This window comes from Perognathus longimembris, chromosome 6, assembly GCF_023159225.1.
Source record: "Perognathus longimembris pacificus isolate PPM17 chromosome 6, ASM2315922v1, whole genome shotgun sequence".
Classification (NCBI taxonomy): Eukaryota; Metazoa; Chordata; class Mammalia; order Rodentia; family Heteromyidae; genus Perognathus; species Perognathus longimembris.
Window position 1 is genome coordinate 1049293 of NC_063166.1, and position 12644 is coordinate 1061936.

The 12644-nt window shown below is 38.2% G+C and overlaps 1 protein-coding gene across 3 annotated transcripts in view; it reads right to left on the reverse strand.

Annotated features, from left to right (window-relative positions):
- The window catches only part of Znf451 (zinc finger protein 451), a 51347-nt gene that overhangs the window by 7404 nt on the left and 31299 nt on the right, over positions 1-12644 (reverse strand). For 2 of the 3 annotated variants that reach the window (XM_048347565.1, XM_048347567.1), the window contains 7 exons: positions 11145-11271; positions 8606-8759; positions 8128-8278; positions 4762-6320; positions 4250-4390; positions 2598-2728; positions 1098-1284 (listed from right to left, as the gene is read on the reverse strand). In XM_048347565.1, the coding sequence (XP_048203522.1) occupies positions 1098-1284; positions 2598-2728; positions 4250-4390; positions 4762-6320; positions 8128-8278; positions 8606-8759; positions 11145-11271 (2450 nt within the window). Of the gene's footprint in view, positions 1-1097; positions 1285-2597; positions 2729-4249; positions 4391-4475; positions 4503-4761; positions 6321-8127; positions 8279-8605; positions 8760-11144; positions 11272-12644 lie in introns of all 3 variants that reach the window. The other variant, XM_048347566.1, reaches the window with a different exon arrangement.

A 12644-nucleotide genomic window follows, 5' to 3' on the forward strand; every position in this document is an offset into this window, starting at 1 on the left:
AACTCAGGGCCCAAGCACTGTCCCTAAGCGTCTCTGGCTCAAAGTTAGCACTCTACCACTTGAGCCACAGTGCCACTTCCAGCTTCTTCTGTTTATATGGTGCTGAAGAATCAAACCTAGGGCTTCATGCATGCTAGGCAAGCACTCTACCACTAAGCCACATTCCCAGCCCTATAACTGAAGGCCTCCCTTCCCCCCATCCTGGGGCTTGAACTTAGGGCCTGGGCACTGTCCCTGAGCTTCTTTAGTGCTCAAGGCTAGCATCCTATCACTTGAACCACAACATAAATTCCAAGTACTAAATACACTGAAAGGAAAACAAAAATAACTGAGTCAAAGAGAATTGGAAAAATTTTAAAGTTGTACAATAAAAAATGTCAAAAAGTAGCCAGTTTTTCATTGAGGTCATTCATGAAAATTTTCAAATCATATTCATAGATTCAAATTATCAGCACTTTCATTTTCTTGTTCTATCTTTCAGAAATTGAAAAAAACAAACTTGTGAGTCATATCTACGCTTTAAGAAATAGTGACACTAGAGGGAAGCCTCCCTTCTCCCTTGGGTGGAGACTAGAGGGCAAGTCTCAGCAGCAAGGGAGGGGTGTCACCTCCATGGACTGGATCAGGTGGACCAAGGTGACAATGTCACCATAAGACCTGGAAGTGAACTTTTGCATTGTTTCTTGGTGCTACCATATCATTATTTCTTGTATTCTGGTTTTCACTTATCAATAAGCACTCTGATTTCTAAAAATACAAATGAAGGTAAAACTTCAAATTTCAGAAACAAAGCAAAGATCTGAATTCTGAGCTTTAACACATATCAACCCAATAAATATGTAGATAGATAGATAGATAGACAGACAGATTCCATCTACTAGACTTAAAAGAGGGCTCTGGAAAATTATTGTGAATTATCTTTCTTCTGAAACACTGAAGAACAAAATTAAATGATGAAAAGAAAGATGGGAATTGAGAACATGAAGGGCTGGGTTAATAACCAGACAACAGTTTGTAGTCGACAGCAGTTTATTGGTTTCTCTCAGCAGTGAAGCCCCTCTTCATGGGTGGTTTGGATTGTGACTGCAGCTGCCTACCTTTGGTGGCATCAGATATGCTATTTAACAAGGCACACATCATATCTCCCTCTAAGTGGTGAGGATTTAGTATATGAGCTGGCCTCTGAGTCTTCTTAAATTGATTCTCCAGCTCCAGAAAACCTTGATCTCCTGAGAGGATGGTAAAAGGAATTTGCTTGGGTAGTTGTTCATCAAGACGGCCAGCCTAAGTAATAAAAAATAGCACAGGTTGACAAAATCAACCCAAGTTTCAAATCAAGTTCTATTTCGCAACAAACACATACCTAGGAAGGTATCTTAGGTTTGTTCCCTTGCTCTAATCTTAATAAAATGACACAATCAAATACAACATGCCAACAATTACAAGCTATTTTATGCACCACACAAGAAAAAGGAAAAGGCAAAAACCTAAGTCCATACGAGACCTCTACATAAGGCAGCAATATTGAAGGGCTTTACATATACAATACACCAGAGAAGACATGCACAAAGCAATTTAAGTAATTCAACCTTGGCACAAGAAAGAGGGAAAAGGATACATTGTATAGTTTTGTTGTTTCATTTTTGTACTGGGGCTTGAACTTAAGGCCTTAGCCTGTCACTTGGCTTTTTCACTTAAGGTCAGTACTCTACTTGAACCCTATCTCCAGCTCCAGCTTTTAATTTTTGCTGGCTAATTGGAGATAAGAGTCTCTTGGGTTTATCTGCCTGGTCTGGTGATTCTCAGATCTCAGCCTCCTGAGTAACTAGGATTATAGGTGTGAGCCACCAGCACCATGCAATCTGTTGTAGCCTAAGCAACTGTGGATCCACTTACAGAGTACATAGTTCCATCATCAGTATGACATAAAATCTTTTAAGCAGAAAATTTCTTATCAACTTGGTACTAGGCCAGGCATTTCTCTAGATGACAGAGGCAGATCTACGTACAAATTCTGTTTAAATCTACAGTGATTGTTAAGGTGCCTCTCAATCTGAGAAGTTAGCATACATCAAGTCTACATCATTTCTTTCTTTTTTTTTTTTTTTTGGCCAGTCCTGGGCCTTGAACTCAGGGCCTGAGCACTGTCCCTGGCTTCCTTTTGCTCAAGGCTAGCACTATGCCACTTGAGCCACAGCACCACTTCTGGCCGTTTTCTGTATATGTGGTGCTGGGGAATTGAACCCAGGGCCTCATGTATACAAGGCAAGCTCTCTCGCCACTAGGCCATATCCCCAGCCCTACATCATTTCTTGATCATTTATTCCATAAATTTTACATAAATATCAAAGAGTAATTTATCTATTAGGTAGCTGAGGGCCTATCAGAAGTAGGGAGCAAGGCAATAAATAATATGCTATGGAACTATGACATCCTCATAGTCTTGGTGGAACCCAATGCATGAAAAAGATGTCATACACAAGTTAATACTGAAGAATCATCTAGACTATCGCTATAGTTCAAGTATGGGGGGGAGAGGATCCAGGTAGATCCTAGATTCATATTACATTTCCTTTTTTAATAAAACAGTGACTTACATGCATACATATTGCAAAATCAGCGGCATCTTTTCTGTTACTACACCGAGGATGAAGGAAGAAGCATCCAATCCTGTTCAAGTAATTGTAGACCTTAGAGCTGAGGGGAGGCTTCCAATTGGTGTTTCCTCCTATTAATTTCAGAAAAGACATGCTGGTTCACAATCCTAGGAAAGCAGATCAACTTCCTTGAATCTTGTGAAAACTCACAAGGATAAGAAGCAGAGTCAAAAATAATAAATGCAGTAGGAGCATAGTGTAACATGTCTGTAATCCCAGCTGCACAGGAGGCAAAAGAGGATCGTGACCCTAGGCTGGCCCTGGCAAAACTGGGACTCCTCTTAAAAAAATAAAATAAAATAAAGCAAAATAAGGCCAGGGAAGAGAGGGAACATGGCTCAAGTGGAAGAGAAGAGAAAAAAGGTGAGGAGGGAAATAATGAGTGCCAAAATTCTTTGCATGGGGCCGTCCTATAATGTAAAAATTCTAGTTTTCACATGTATAGCAAGGCTGGAAAGAGGGTAGAAATGATAGAAATCAGCAAGGCTAGACTTAATTAAAACATTATACTAGCTAATTTACCCAGTCATTGTGTTTCTATCTTTACTCTCAATTCTAAAGCATGAGCTATATAAGATGCTATACAAAAAAACCTTTGTAAAACACAGAACTTCTGAGGTGCGGGCTAATGGTTTCTAGAGGGATATGGAGCTGCACGCATATGAATAGCAAAGATGAACTAAAGAAACAGCTGTGGCTTGTTAAAAATAACACTAATCCTACAGCTAAACGACCAAAGCTCAAGAGCTATAGCTGCTTTTGGTTAGTGCTGTAATTGAAAAAAGAAGAAAAAAAAAAAACAGGGGCTGGGGATATGGCCTAGTGGCAAGAGAGCTTGCCTTGTATACATGAGGCCCTGGGTTCGATTCCCCAGCACCACATATACAGAAAACGGCCAGAAGTGGCGCTATGGCTCAAGTGGCAGAGTGCTAGCCTTGAGCAAAAGGAAGCCAGGGACAGTGCTGAGGCCCTGAGTCCAAGGCCCAGAACTGGCCAAAAAAACAAACAAAAAAAAAACCCAAACTTTTTTTTGCCAGTCCTGGGGCTTGAACTCAGGGCCTGAGCACTGTCCCTGGCTTCTTTTTGCTCAAGGCTAGCACTCTACCACTTGAGCCACAGCGCCACTTCCAGCTTTTTCTATGTATGTGGTGCTGAGGAATCGAACCAATGGCTTCTTGGATATGAACAAAGCAAGCACTCTACCACTAGGCCACATTCCCAGCCCTGGTAAGTCATTCATCATGTTGGAACCAGTAATAGTGCCTGGTACACTGAAGGTGTTGAAGAACTCTTTTAAATCTTTATCCAAAGATTCATGAACTAAGAAAAATATTCTACTAGAGTAACTATAATGCATAGTCATGTCCAGATTATGCTTTTTCCCCATTAATAGTACTGAGGCTTGTACTCAGGACCTCAAGTTTGTACTTCTTTTTCCTCACACCTGGTGTTCTACCACTTGATCTATGCCTTCTGTCTAGCATTTTTGTTGGTTACTTGGACTATGTTCTATATAGGAATGTTCAAAGAAACCTTTGGAAGTGAATCATATCCTGAGGAAAGGTGTTTCAAATGGTCCTTATTAACCATACCTTGAAAGCCCCAAATAAACGTTCCTTGGTTAAGTTGCCCTGGTAGGTGACCAAAAAAGTTGGACCAGTTATCAAAATCTACAAAGACTATATGAGTCATGGTTCGCAGGTAATCCAAATCCGGCAGCTCAACATCTTCCTCTGAGAACAAGAGATATAACATGACTTTAGTAAGAATTTTCTATAAAGTTCTCTTGTTTAAATCTAAAAGATATTATCAGGTAATCCAAATCTGGCAGTTCAATTTCTTCCTCTGAGAATAAGAAACATCACATAAATTCAGTAAAAATTTTCTTAAAAACATCCTTTTTTTAAAGTCTAAAAATATACCACATTCATCTGTATGTAAGTCTTTTCATGAAATCCAAATCTGCACATGATAGTTTGCTCTTGGATCAGATTTTTTCTTAAAAATCAGAGTATTTCCTAATTTGATTACATACTCCTTTTATAAGTATCTGCTCCTGGTCACGTATTAATATGTGAAATCTGCACAATTGTGAAAGCCTTACCTATATTCTGACCACTGAGGCCATCCTCAGCTCCATTCTCCACATCTGAACATTCTGAACCACCCACTGCCTGCTTGCCCGGGCTTCCTTTTTCTGCTTTGACAAGAACTGTGCTGGGCCTCTCTGAGGAGCTGTGCTTTCTGTGGAAGTGCTGCTGGGCACTCTCAGGATTCTGGAATGCTTTGGTGCAGATGCCACACTTGATCACATACTGCTGCTCGTCTGGAGCCTTCCCTTCTGCTCTGTGCACTTGATGGAGGTGAGTGTTCATGTCGGCCAACTTCTGTGCTGTTGCTGAACACAAACTGCAGCGAAACCACAGCATCCCTTTAGTTAACATGGTTTGCAGACATCTACCATGATCCTCTTTTCTGTTGTTTTTACAGATGTAACTCTCATGGCAACCACAGCTTAACAGGTTGCTGGTCTCTATTACTTCAAAGTCATCCTCAGTTTTAATTGATGTTTCCTTTTTTTCTGACACAAACATATAATCTATGCTGTGATGCTCCTTGTAATGACTCAGAAATGCTTCTTCCACGTTAAAGACAAGATCACAAAGTCCACAGAAGTATTGAATCTTGACTTCATTGTCATGTTCATCCTGACAATGTCGGTATAATGTTTCAACTTTATGGAAAGTCTTTCTGCAATGGCTACAGCTGTACCTATGAAACTGGTGACTTGACAGAGACATGCAATGCTGTTTCACACATTCATGAGAGTCAAACATTTCTTCACAAATTCGGCACTGCCATTTGCCCCGTGGAGGGCTATTTGCTGGGTAATGATCAGCAACAGTGATAGGTGGAGGTTTGTTAGAAGTCAAATTACTCACTGAAGAGGATGATGGCAAAGGTTCATTTCCTGTCTCTTCCATCTCATAAAAATACCTGTGCCCATTATGAAATTCAGTCACATGTGCCATGATTGTTTCTTTCCTTAACAACTCCTTTTTACATGTTCGACACCAAAAAAGAAAGTTATTTAAATGTGCTCCTCCATGAATCCGACTCATGTGTAAACGAATGACCCCTGAATCTTCACAAACCTTTCCACAGACCGCACACTTGTAACACATGGTGTTTGCTGAAAAGACGTGCTTTTCCACTGCATCTTCACTTAGGAAGCGCTGACTGCATTCACAAAACCAGGCTTTAACTCTTAACACAGGATTATGAACACAAACCACACCTTCATGGCTTTTATCTGTTATATTCATCTTCTTCTTTGGAATGGCACTGCAATCCTGGGAGCTAGACTCTTTAATAGACATAGTTCGTTTAAGTGATGAAAACTTTGGTTGACTTAACAGCAAATTCAAGTCAGAAGGAGCATTATTCCCTTCATTGCTGTGGCAATAAAGTAAGACTGATTCTTCTACCGAATTAATGGATCGGATTCTGTGTCCTGAATTCTGCTTGTGGGCTTGTGTGCTGGCCTCATCAACAAAGACCTGGTTGCAAGTTGGACAATAACCTCTTAATATGAATGTTTCTGCAACCTGGACAATGCTTTTCTCAGCTATAGCTACAGGTCCAGCATTTCGACAACGAACCCTAAATTGAACGAAACAAAACAAAACCACCTAAGAATATTCTAAATATACCATCTCTGCTTTTTTATGACAAGAGTTTAAAAACAACCAACAATACATAAGCACTGAAAGATACTTTTTAAATTAAGTACTAAATATTAGGAAACTATTAGGTTTCTATTATTTGTTTTTATTTTTGTCAGTCATGGGCTTGAACTGAGGGCGGGGCCCTGTCCTTGAGCGTTTTAGCTCAAAGCTAGCATTCTACCACTTTGGACCACAGCTTTACTTTCTCAATTTTAGTTAACTAGAGATTAGAGTCTCACTGACTTTCCTACCCAGGCTGGCTTTGAATTGTGATTCTCAGATCTCAGACTCCCTGAGTAGCTATGATTATAAGCGTGAGTTACCACAGCCTGACTAAAGTTTTATTTTTTGTTTTTTTGTTTTGTTTTCTTGCCAGTCCTGGGCCTTGAACTCAGGGCCTGAGCACTGTCCCTGGTTTTTTTTTGCTCAAGACTAGCATTCTACCACTTGAGCCACAGCACCACTTCCGGCTTTTTCTATATATGTGGTGCTGTGGAATCGAACCCAAGGCTTCATGTATACCAGGCGAGCACTTTACCACTAGGCCATATTCCCAGTCCTAAAGTTTTATTTTTTAAGAAGTGTCCTTATCATTTATTGCTCTAACCTGAAGCATATACAGATAAGATGAAATAATCCCTGGGTCTTGCTTTCAAATTGTGTCGAGTGGAAGCATAAACACTACTGTCACGTGCTATAAACTTCTGAGAACTGAGAATGTAATTTACTATCCTCCCTACTTAATGTCAAATTTCCACTGTAATGTCTACTGGCTGGCCACATCTGAAATCCCAGCACTTGGGAGGCTAAAGCAAAAGAATTATGAGTTCAAAGCCAGCCTGTGCAACATAGTAAGATTCTGTCTCAAAAAATGGGTGACACAGATCAAAATGAATTGTACACATAAATGGACAGGTTCAATTGAAACCTGTTTGTACAACTATTTAAAGATTATAATAAAGAAGAAAACTCCTTTATGGTCCAGGCACTATGGCTCACACCTGTAATCCCAGCTACATAGGCCATATAATTAGGATGATACAGTCTAACATTGGAGCCAGGGAAAAGTACAAGACCCTATCAGAAAAATAACTAAAGCCTTACAGGCGGTAGAGTACCTGCATAGCAAGTGTAAGACCCAAAGTCCAAATTCTGCTGAAAAAAAAAATCCATTACAAAAACAAAACAAAATCCACTGGAATCTTTTAGAGAATTCATTTTCAAATGTATATTATTTTTAGTTATCTTAAAGTCAAGGTACTACTTTAACCCTCTCCTCCCTTATTTGGACAACATATACAACAATTACAACTGTTAGTTGGTATTCACAGCAATATCACTTCTATTTAGGTCTCTAATGCCTCTCACTGCTAAATTTGGTGAATTTCCAGGAAAATGTGTATTCTCTCATTAAAAGGAGAGAAAGGTACCAGGCACCAGTAGCTCCCATCTGTATTCCTAGCTGCTTAGGAGGCAGAGATTTGAGGATTACAGTTTAAAGCCATCCCAGGTAGGAAAATCTATGAGACTCATGTCTTATTAACCACAAAAAGCTTGAGCTGCAGCTCAAGTAGAAGAGTGATAGCCTTAAGCAAAAGGAGTTCAGGGACAGTGCCCAGACCTCAAGTTCAAGCCTCAATACCAACAGACACACACATACACAAGAAAGTGTAGATGGAGAAGCATCCGTGGCATCTTCGTACTAGTGCAAATTCAGCAGCTAAGACAAGACTTGCACAGACCTGAAGTGGGCAGTAAGCTCCATGTGTGAGCGCAGCATCTGGTGGCAGGCCACACACCTGACTTGAAATGGAACATCTCTGCACAGAGAGATCAAAAGCTTCTTTGCAAAAGATGGAAATGATATTGGACATGCCGCCATTGGCTTGTTATCTAAAAGACAAAAGAAACCATGCTTACCAAGTCATCTCTCTTCTCAGCATCAGTTAGACTGAGAGAAGATAGCTGTTTATATAATTAAATATTATACAAATAATGTTTCATACTAAGAATGTAAGTCTTAAATGCAAAGGAACACTCAATATCCCAGGTATTATAGACTATAATAAAAATAGTGTGCTAAATCTTTTCTGCCTAAGTTTCTATTTACTCTTTGTTTCAAAAAGAATTGTAAAGTAAATCTGACAGACCCACTCATGGTTCCAAAACTAACAAGAATGATCTGAGAAGTATATATTAGCAGAAGAGATATTAACCTACCACCCAGTTTAAAACTGTGATGGAAATGATTCTTTCCAGACATATGCTTCAAACACTGATCTTTGTTGCTAAAAAGAAGAAAGCAACTTGGACATGCAAAACACTGAATAATCTGAGGCAGAAGACTGCTGCTATGTGTATCATCTGCAGCTACCTAAAACAGAAGGGAAAATTGTTATAGAGAGTTAAAATACTGAATTTTTAAAGGGTAACTTTCAACATTTTCCATTTATTATTATTACTATTACTTTTTTTGCCAGTCCCGGGGCTTGAACTCGGGGTGTGAGCACTGTCTCTGGCTTCTTTTTGCTCAAGGCTAGCTCTCTAGCACTTGAGCCACAGCGCCACTTCTGGCTATTTTCTATATATGTGGTGCTGGGGAATTGAACCCAGGGCTTCTTGTATACGAGGCAAGCACTCTACCACTAGGCCATATCCCCAGCCCCTCCATTTATTATTTTTTGAGTGAGGTTCTGTATTGTTTTTTTTTTTTCTCAAATTTTTATTATCAAACTGATGTACAGAGAGGTTACAGTATCATACGTTGGGCATTGGATACATTTCTTGTACTGTTTGTTGCCTTGTCCCTCATGCCCCCCTCCCTCCCCCCTGTATTGTTCTTTTTAAACATGAAATTTTTCTTCCAGGTGTGAATCTGTGGAACTTTCATCCTAACTATCACACATATGATTTAAAATTTTCTCTAAAACAAATTTTGACAATAAACATAAAATAACACTGAATTTGTATTTTTCATTTCTTATATACACTCATATGCATAAATGTGATCACAGCACTCTTTTTCTAATGGTATGCTTTGTTTCCAAAACAAAAACTAAACTGAACAGATTAATGACATTTGGGAAAATACAAATGAAAGAATTTTAAGATTAAAGTACTTATTCAAATTTATTAAGGAAATAGGTCCTAAAAGAACTATAGTTCTGAAAATGGGAGCATATTAGTGATCTAAAAATGCTTTAAAAATTATTGAAAGTTGCCAGGTATTGTGGTACACACCTATAACCCCAGCACTCAGGAGGTACATGTAGGAAGGAAGACTGTGCATTCAAGGCTAGCCTGGGCTACAAAATGGAACCCTACCTCAAAACAAAAAATGTTATTTCTCTTGTACCCTTTTCTCTCCCTTGTTTTCAAACTTCCCATTTGTTATGGCAATAGCTAGCCCCATCATTTCTTTCCCTAGTATACCTTTGCCTTCACTTCTAAGTGCCATCAGTTCAGTCAAACTTTATTTAATCATCCTGAAATTAAGTTACTACAAGTCACTTAAGCTAGTGTCCTGATCGATGCATCCTTCCATCTACTCTGAATACTACTACCATTCTAAACCACTCAATCTTTGTGGTGCCCCAAAAAAGGAAATAGAAGAATAATGCTGTAGAATGATTAAGTACTTTCAATTCTAAAGGTGTAAGTAATTATGTTTATCATGTTGTATTGTCCTCTTTATAATGGTTCTATATTGACTTCCTGGTACCAGTATCAAGTCAGAAATCCCACATTACCACCTGTGTTGGAAGTCTCCAAGACTATCCTGAGGAAATGGTTTTGTAGACAGCTCACAAGACAAAACAGACACTTGCTTTCACCATTGCAACTACTATAAGCACACAAAGATAAAGCCAGCACAGGGCAAAAGCAAATGAGTTGAAGTATAGAGAAAACCAGGTATAAGATTCTAAGAAAACTTCCTCAATGGAGTTATAAAGGACACAAATTCTTTTAACAAGACAGAATAGCATAGGTGAACTGTGTCCTACTAAGAAAGTTTATCAGAGATTTGATGTTCAGAGACTAGCCATATGGGCATTCTCTGCTCAGTATGTAGTAAACTCTAAGGAAGGTGGATGGTTCAGCACAAACTACAATTGTATCAACAGTTTACGGACAGTGAGTCACTCATAAAAAGAACGATGGGAAGCCTGGTATTAGTAACTGTAATCCTTGCCACTCAGGAAGCATATATCTGAGGATTGTAGTTAGAAGCCAGACTGGGCAGGAAACTATGAGATTCATCTCCAATTAACCATCCTAAATGTTGAACTCATGGTTTTTGCAAAGCGATGGTATTACTTTGCAATATAAATAGTTTTTAATTATATACAAACATGGTAAAAACACACTAGTCTATTAAGTACCAGGGGTATTTCTTAATAGAAGCATTTATAAAGGAATTGTTACTACAATGAATGGTAACATAGTTACTTGAAGGTAAAGTAGTTAAGAATGGATTCAATTTCTCATCATGTGACCATTACAGCCTCTTGAACAAAGCAATTTAATAGAGCAACTATATGAAAGGGTTTCTATGGTGATCTCTAGGACTGTTGGTTTTAGTTATCAAATCCATTTGCCCAAAGTAATTCAATAGTACAAGTGATTTTCTTTTCAAGGGTAACCATTTTTGTCCATATATTCATCAGTAGTGACTTTAAACTTAAGCATGAAAAAAAACACTACAACCAACTCCATGATTATTCCGAAGAAGAATATCTACTCTTATTAATGCTCTTACCTTATCAAAAAGATGATCCCTATATTGCTGCTGGGTAACAAAATTTTTATAACATACTACACAAACAAAGGAATTGGCCAAAGGTCCACGTAATGTAATTGTTGGATCACATGGAGAATGATCAAACCTACTCAGGAAAAGAGAAGACACATTAGAAAATTCTACATTCTAGAGGATGAACTATTTGTTTCATTTATGAAGCTATAAGCACATTCTCCTTTCCCTTTTTTCAAAACATTCTGCACTTCTTTAATGAATTACTAAATAATATCCATCAGGCTGGGAGTATGTCCTAGTGGCAAGAGTGCTTGTCTCGTATATATGAAGCTCTAGATTCAATTCCTCAGCACCACATATATAGAAAATGGCCAGAAGTAGCGCTGTGGCTCAAGTGGCAGAGTGCTAGCCTTGAGCAAAAAGAAGCCAGGGACAGTGCTCAGGCCCTGAATTCAAGGCCCAGGACTGGCCAAAAACAAACAAACAAACAAACAAACAAACAAACAAATAAATAAATGTCCATCAAATCAAGAACTACTAAGTGGCTTCTAAGTGCCAATTCCCTCACAGTGACAATACTTCGATGTCAAAAAAGCTCTCAAGATCCAGTAAAATAGAATTGAATTTATAAATCATATTTTACCAAGCTAATAAACTTCCAATAATCTTTCAACCTTTTTGTTTTGATTTCCTGAAGACACACAATTAGTTTTAAATTAATGATTCCAATAATAATCTCATATTGCAACAATGGACATGGGCTGGGGATATAGCACAGTGTTATGCAGCACTTGCGAAGCACAAGCGAAAACCAGCACCACAAAAGTACAATGAACAAATAGTCCTGGCACATCTTTTTCCTATAGATGTTTTTTAATCATTTTAAATGTTCATTTTAACCACTGAATAAACTTTTGTCACATTATGCTCCTCTAGAGTTTGAAAAGATAAAAGCAAGCTTTCGTGAGCCCTAAAATGTCAATTTCCCATCTCTCAACTACCAGAAGGGAAAGCTGAGGAAAAGATGTGTTTTCTCATTTTCTCCTCTGAAAAAGCTCAGCAAATTGATAGACTTTACAGATAGAGCATGCCTACATTTTCACTTTTGCTTACATTTGTTTACTCTTGTATTTATCTTTCAGTGCCCTATTAACGTCTGTAGAATAAACCAAATACCTGTTTCTTGAAATTTAGTACTTATGGGGCTGGATTTCGCTAAACAAATCAAACTGCATTTCCACATTAAAAAGTCTGTACAAAATTTTATGAGATATATTAAAGAAAAATACAAACTATATCCATAAAGAAGACAAAGTATCACTGGAAAAATCTAACTTCATCAAAGCCTTCTAGGAAATCTAAATGATAATCAAAATAGAACAAAAATACTTGAATTTCAAATACAAAGAAAGTAACAGAAAAGGTAGATTAAATTTTCAATTAACATATTCAGTTGTTTGCAGAATTTTACCTACATACACAAAGCCCTGAATTAGATCCTGA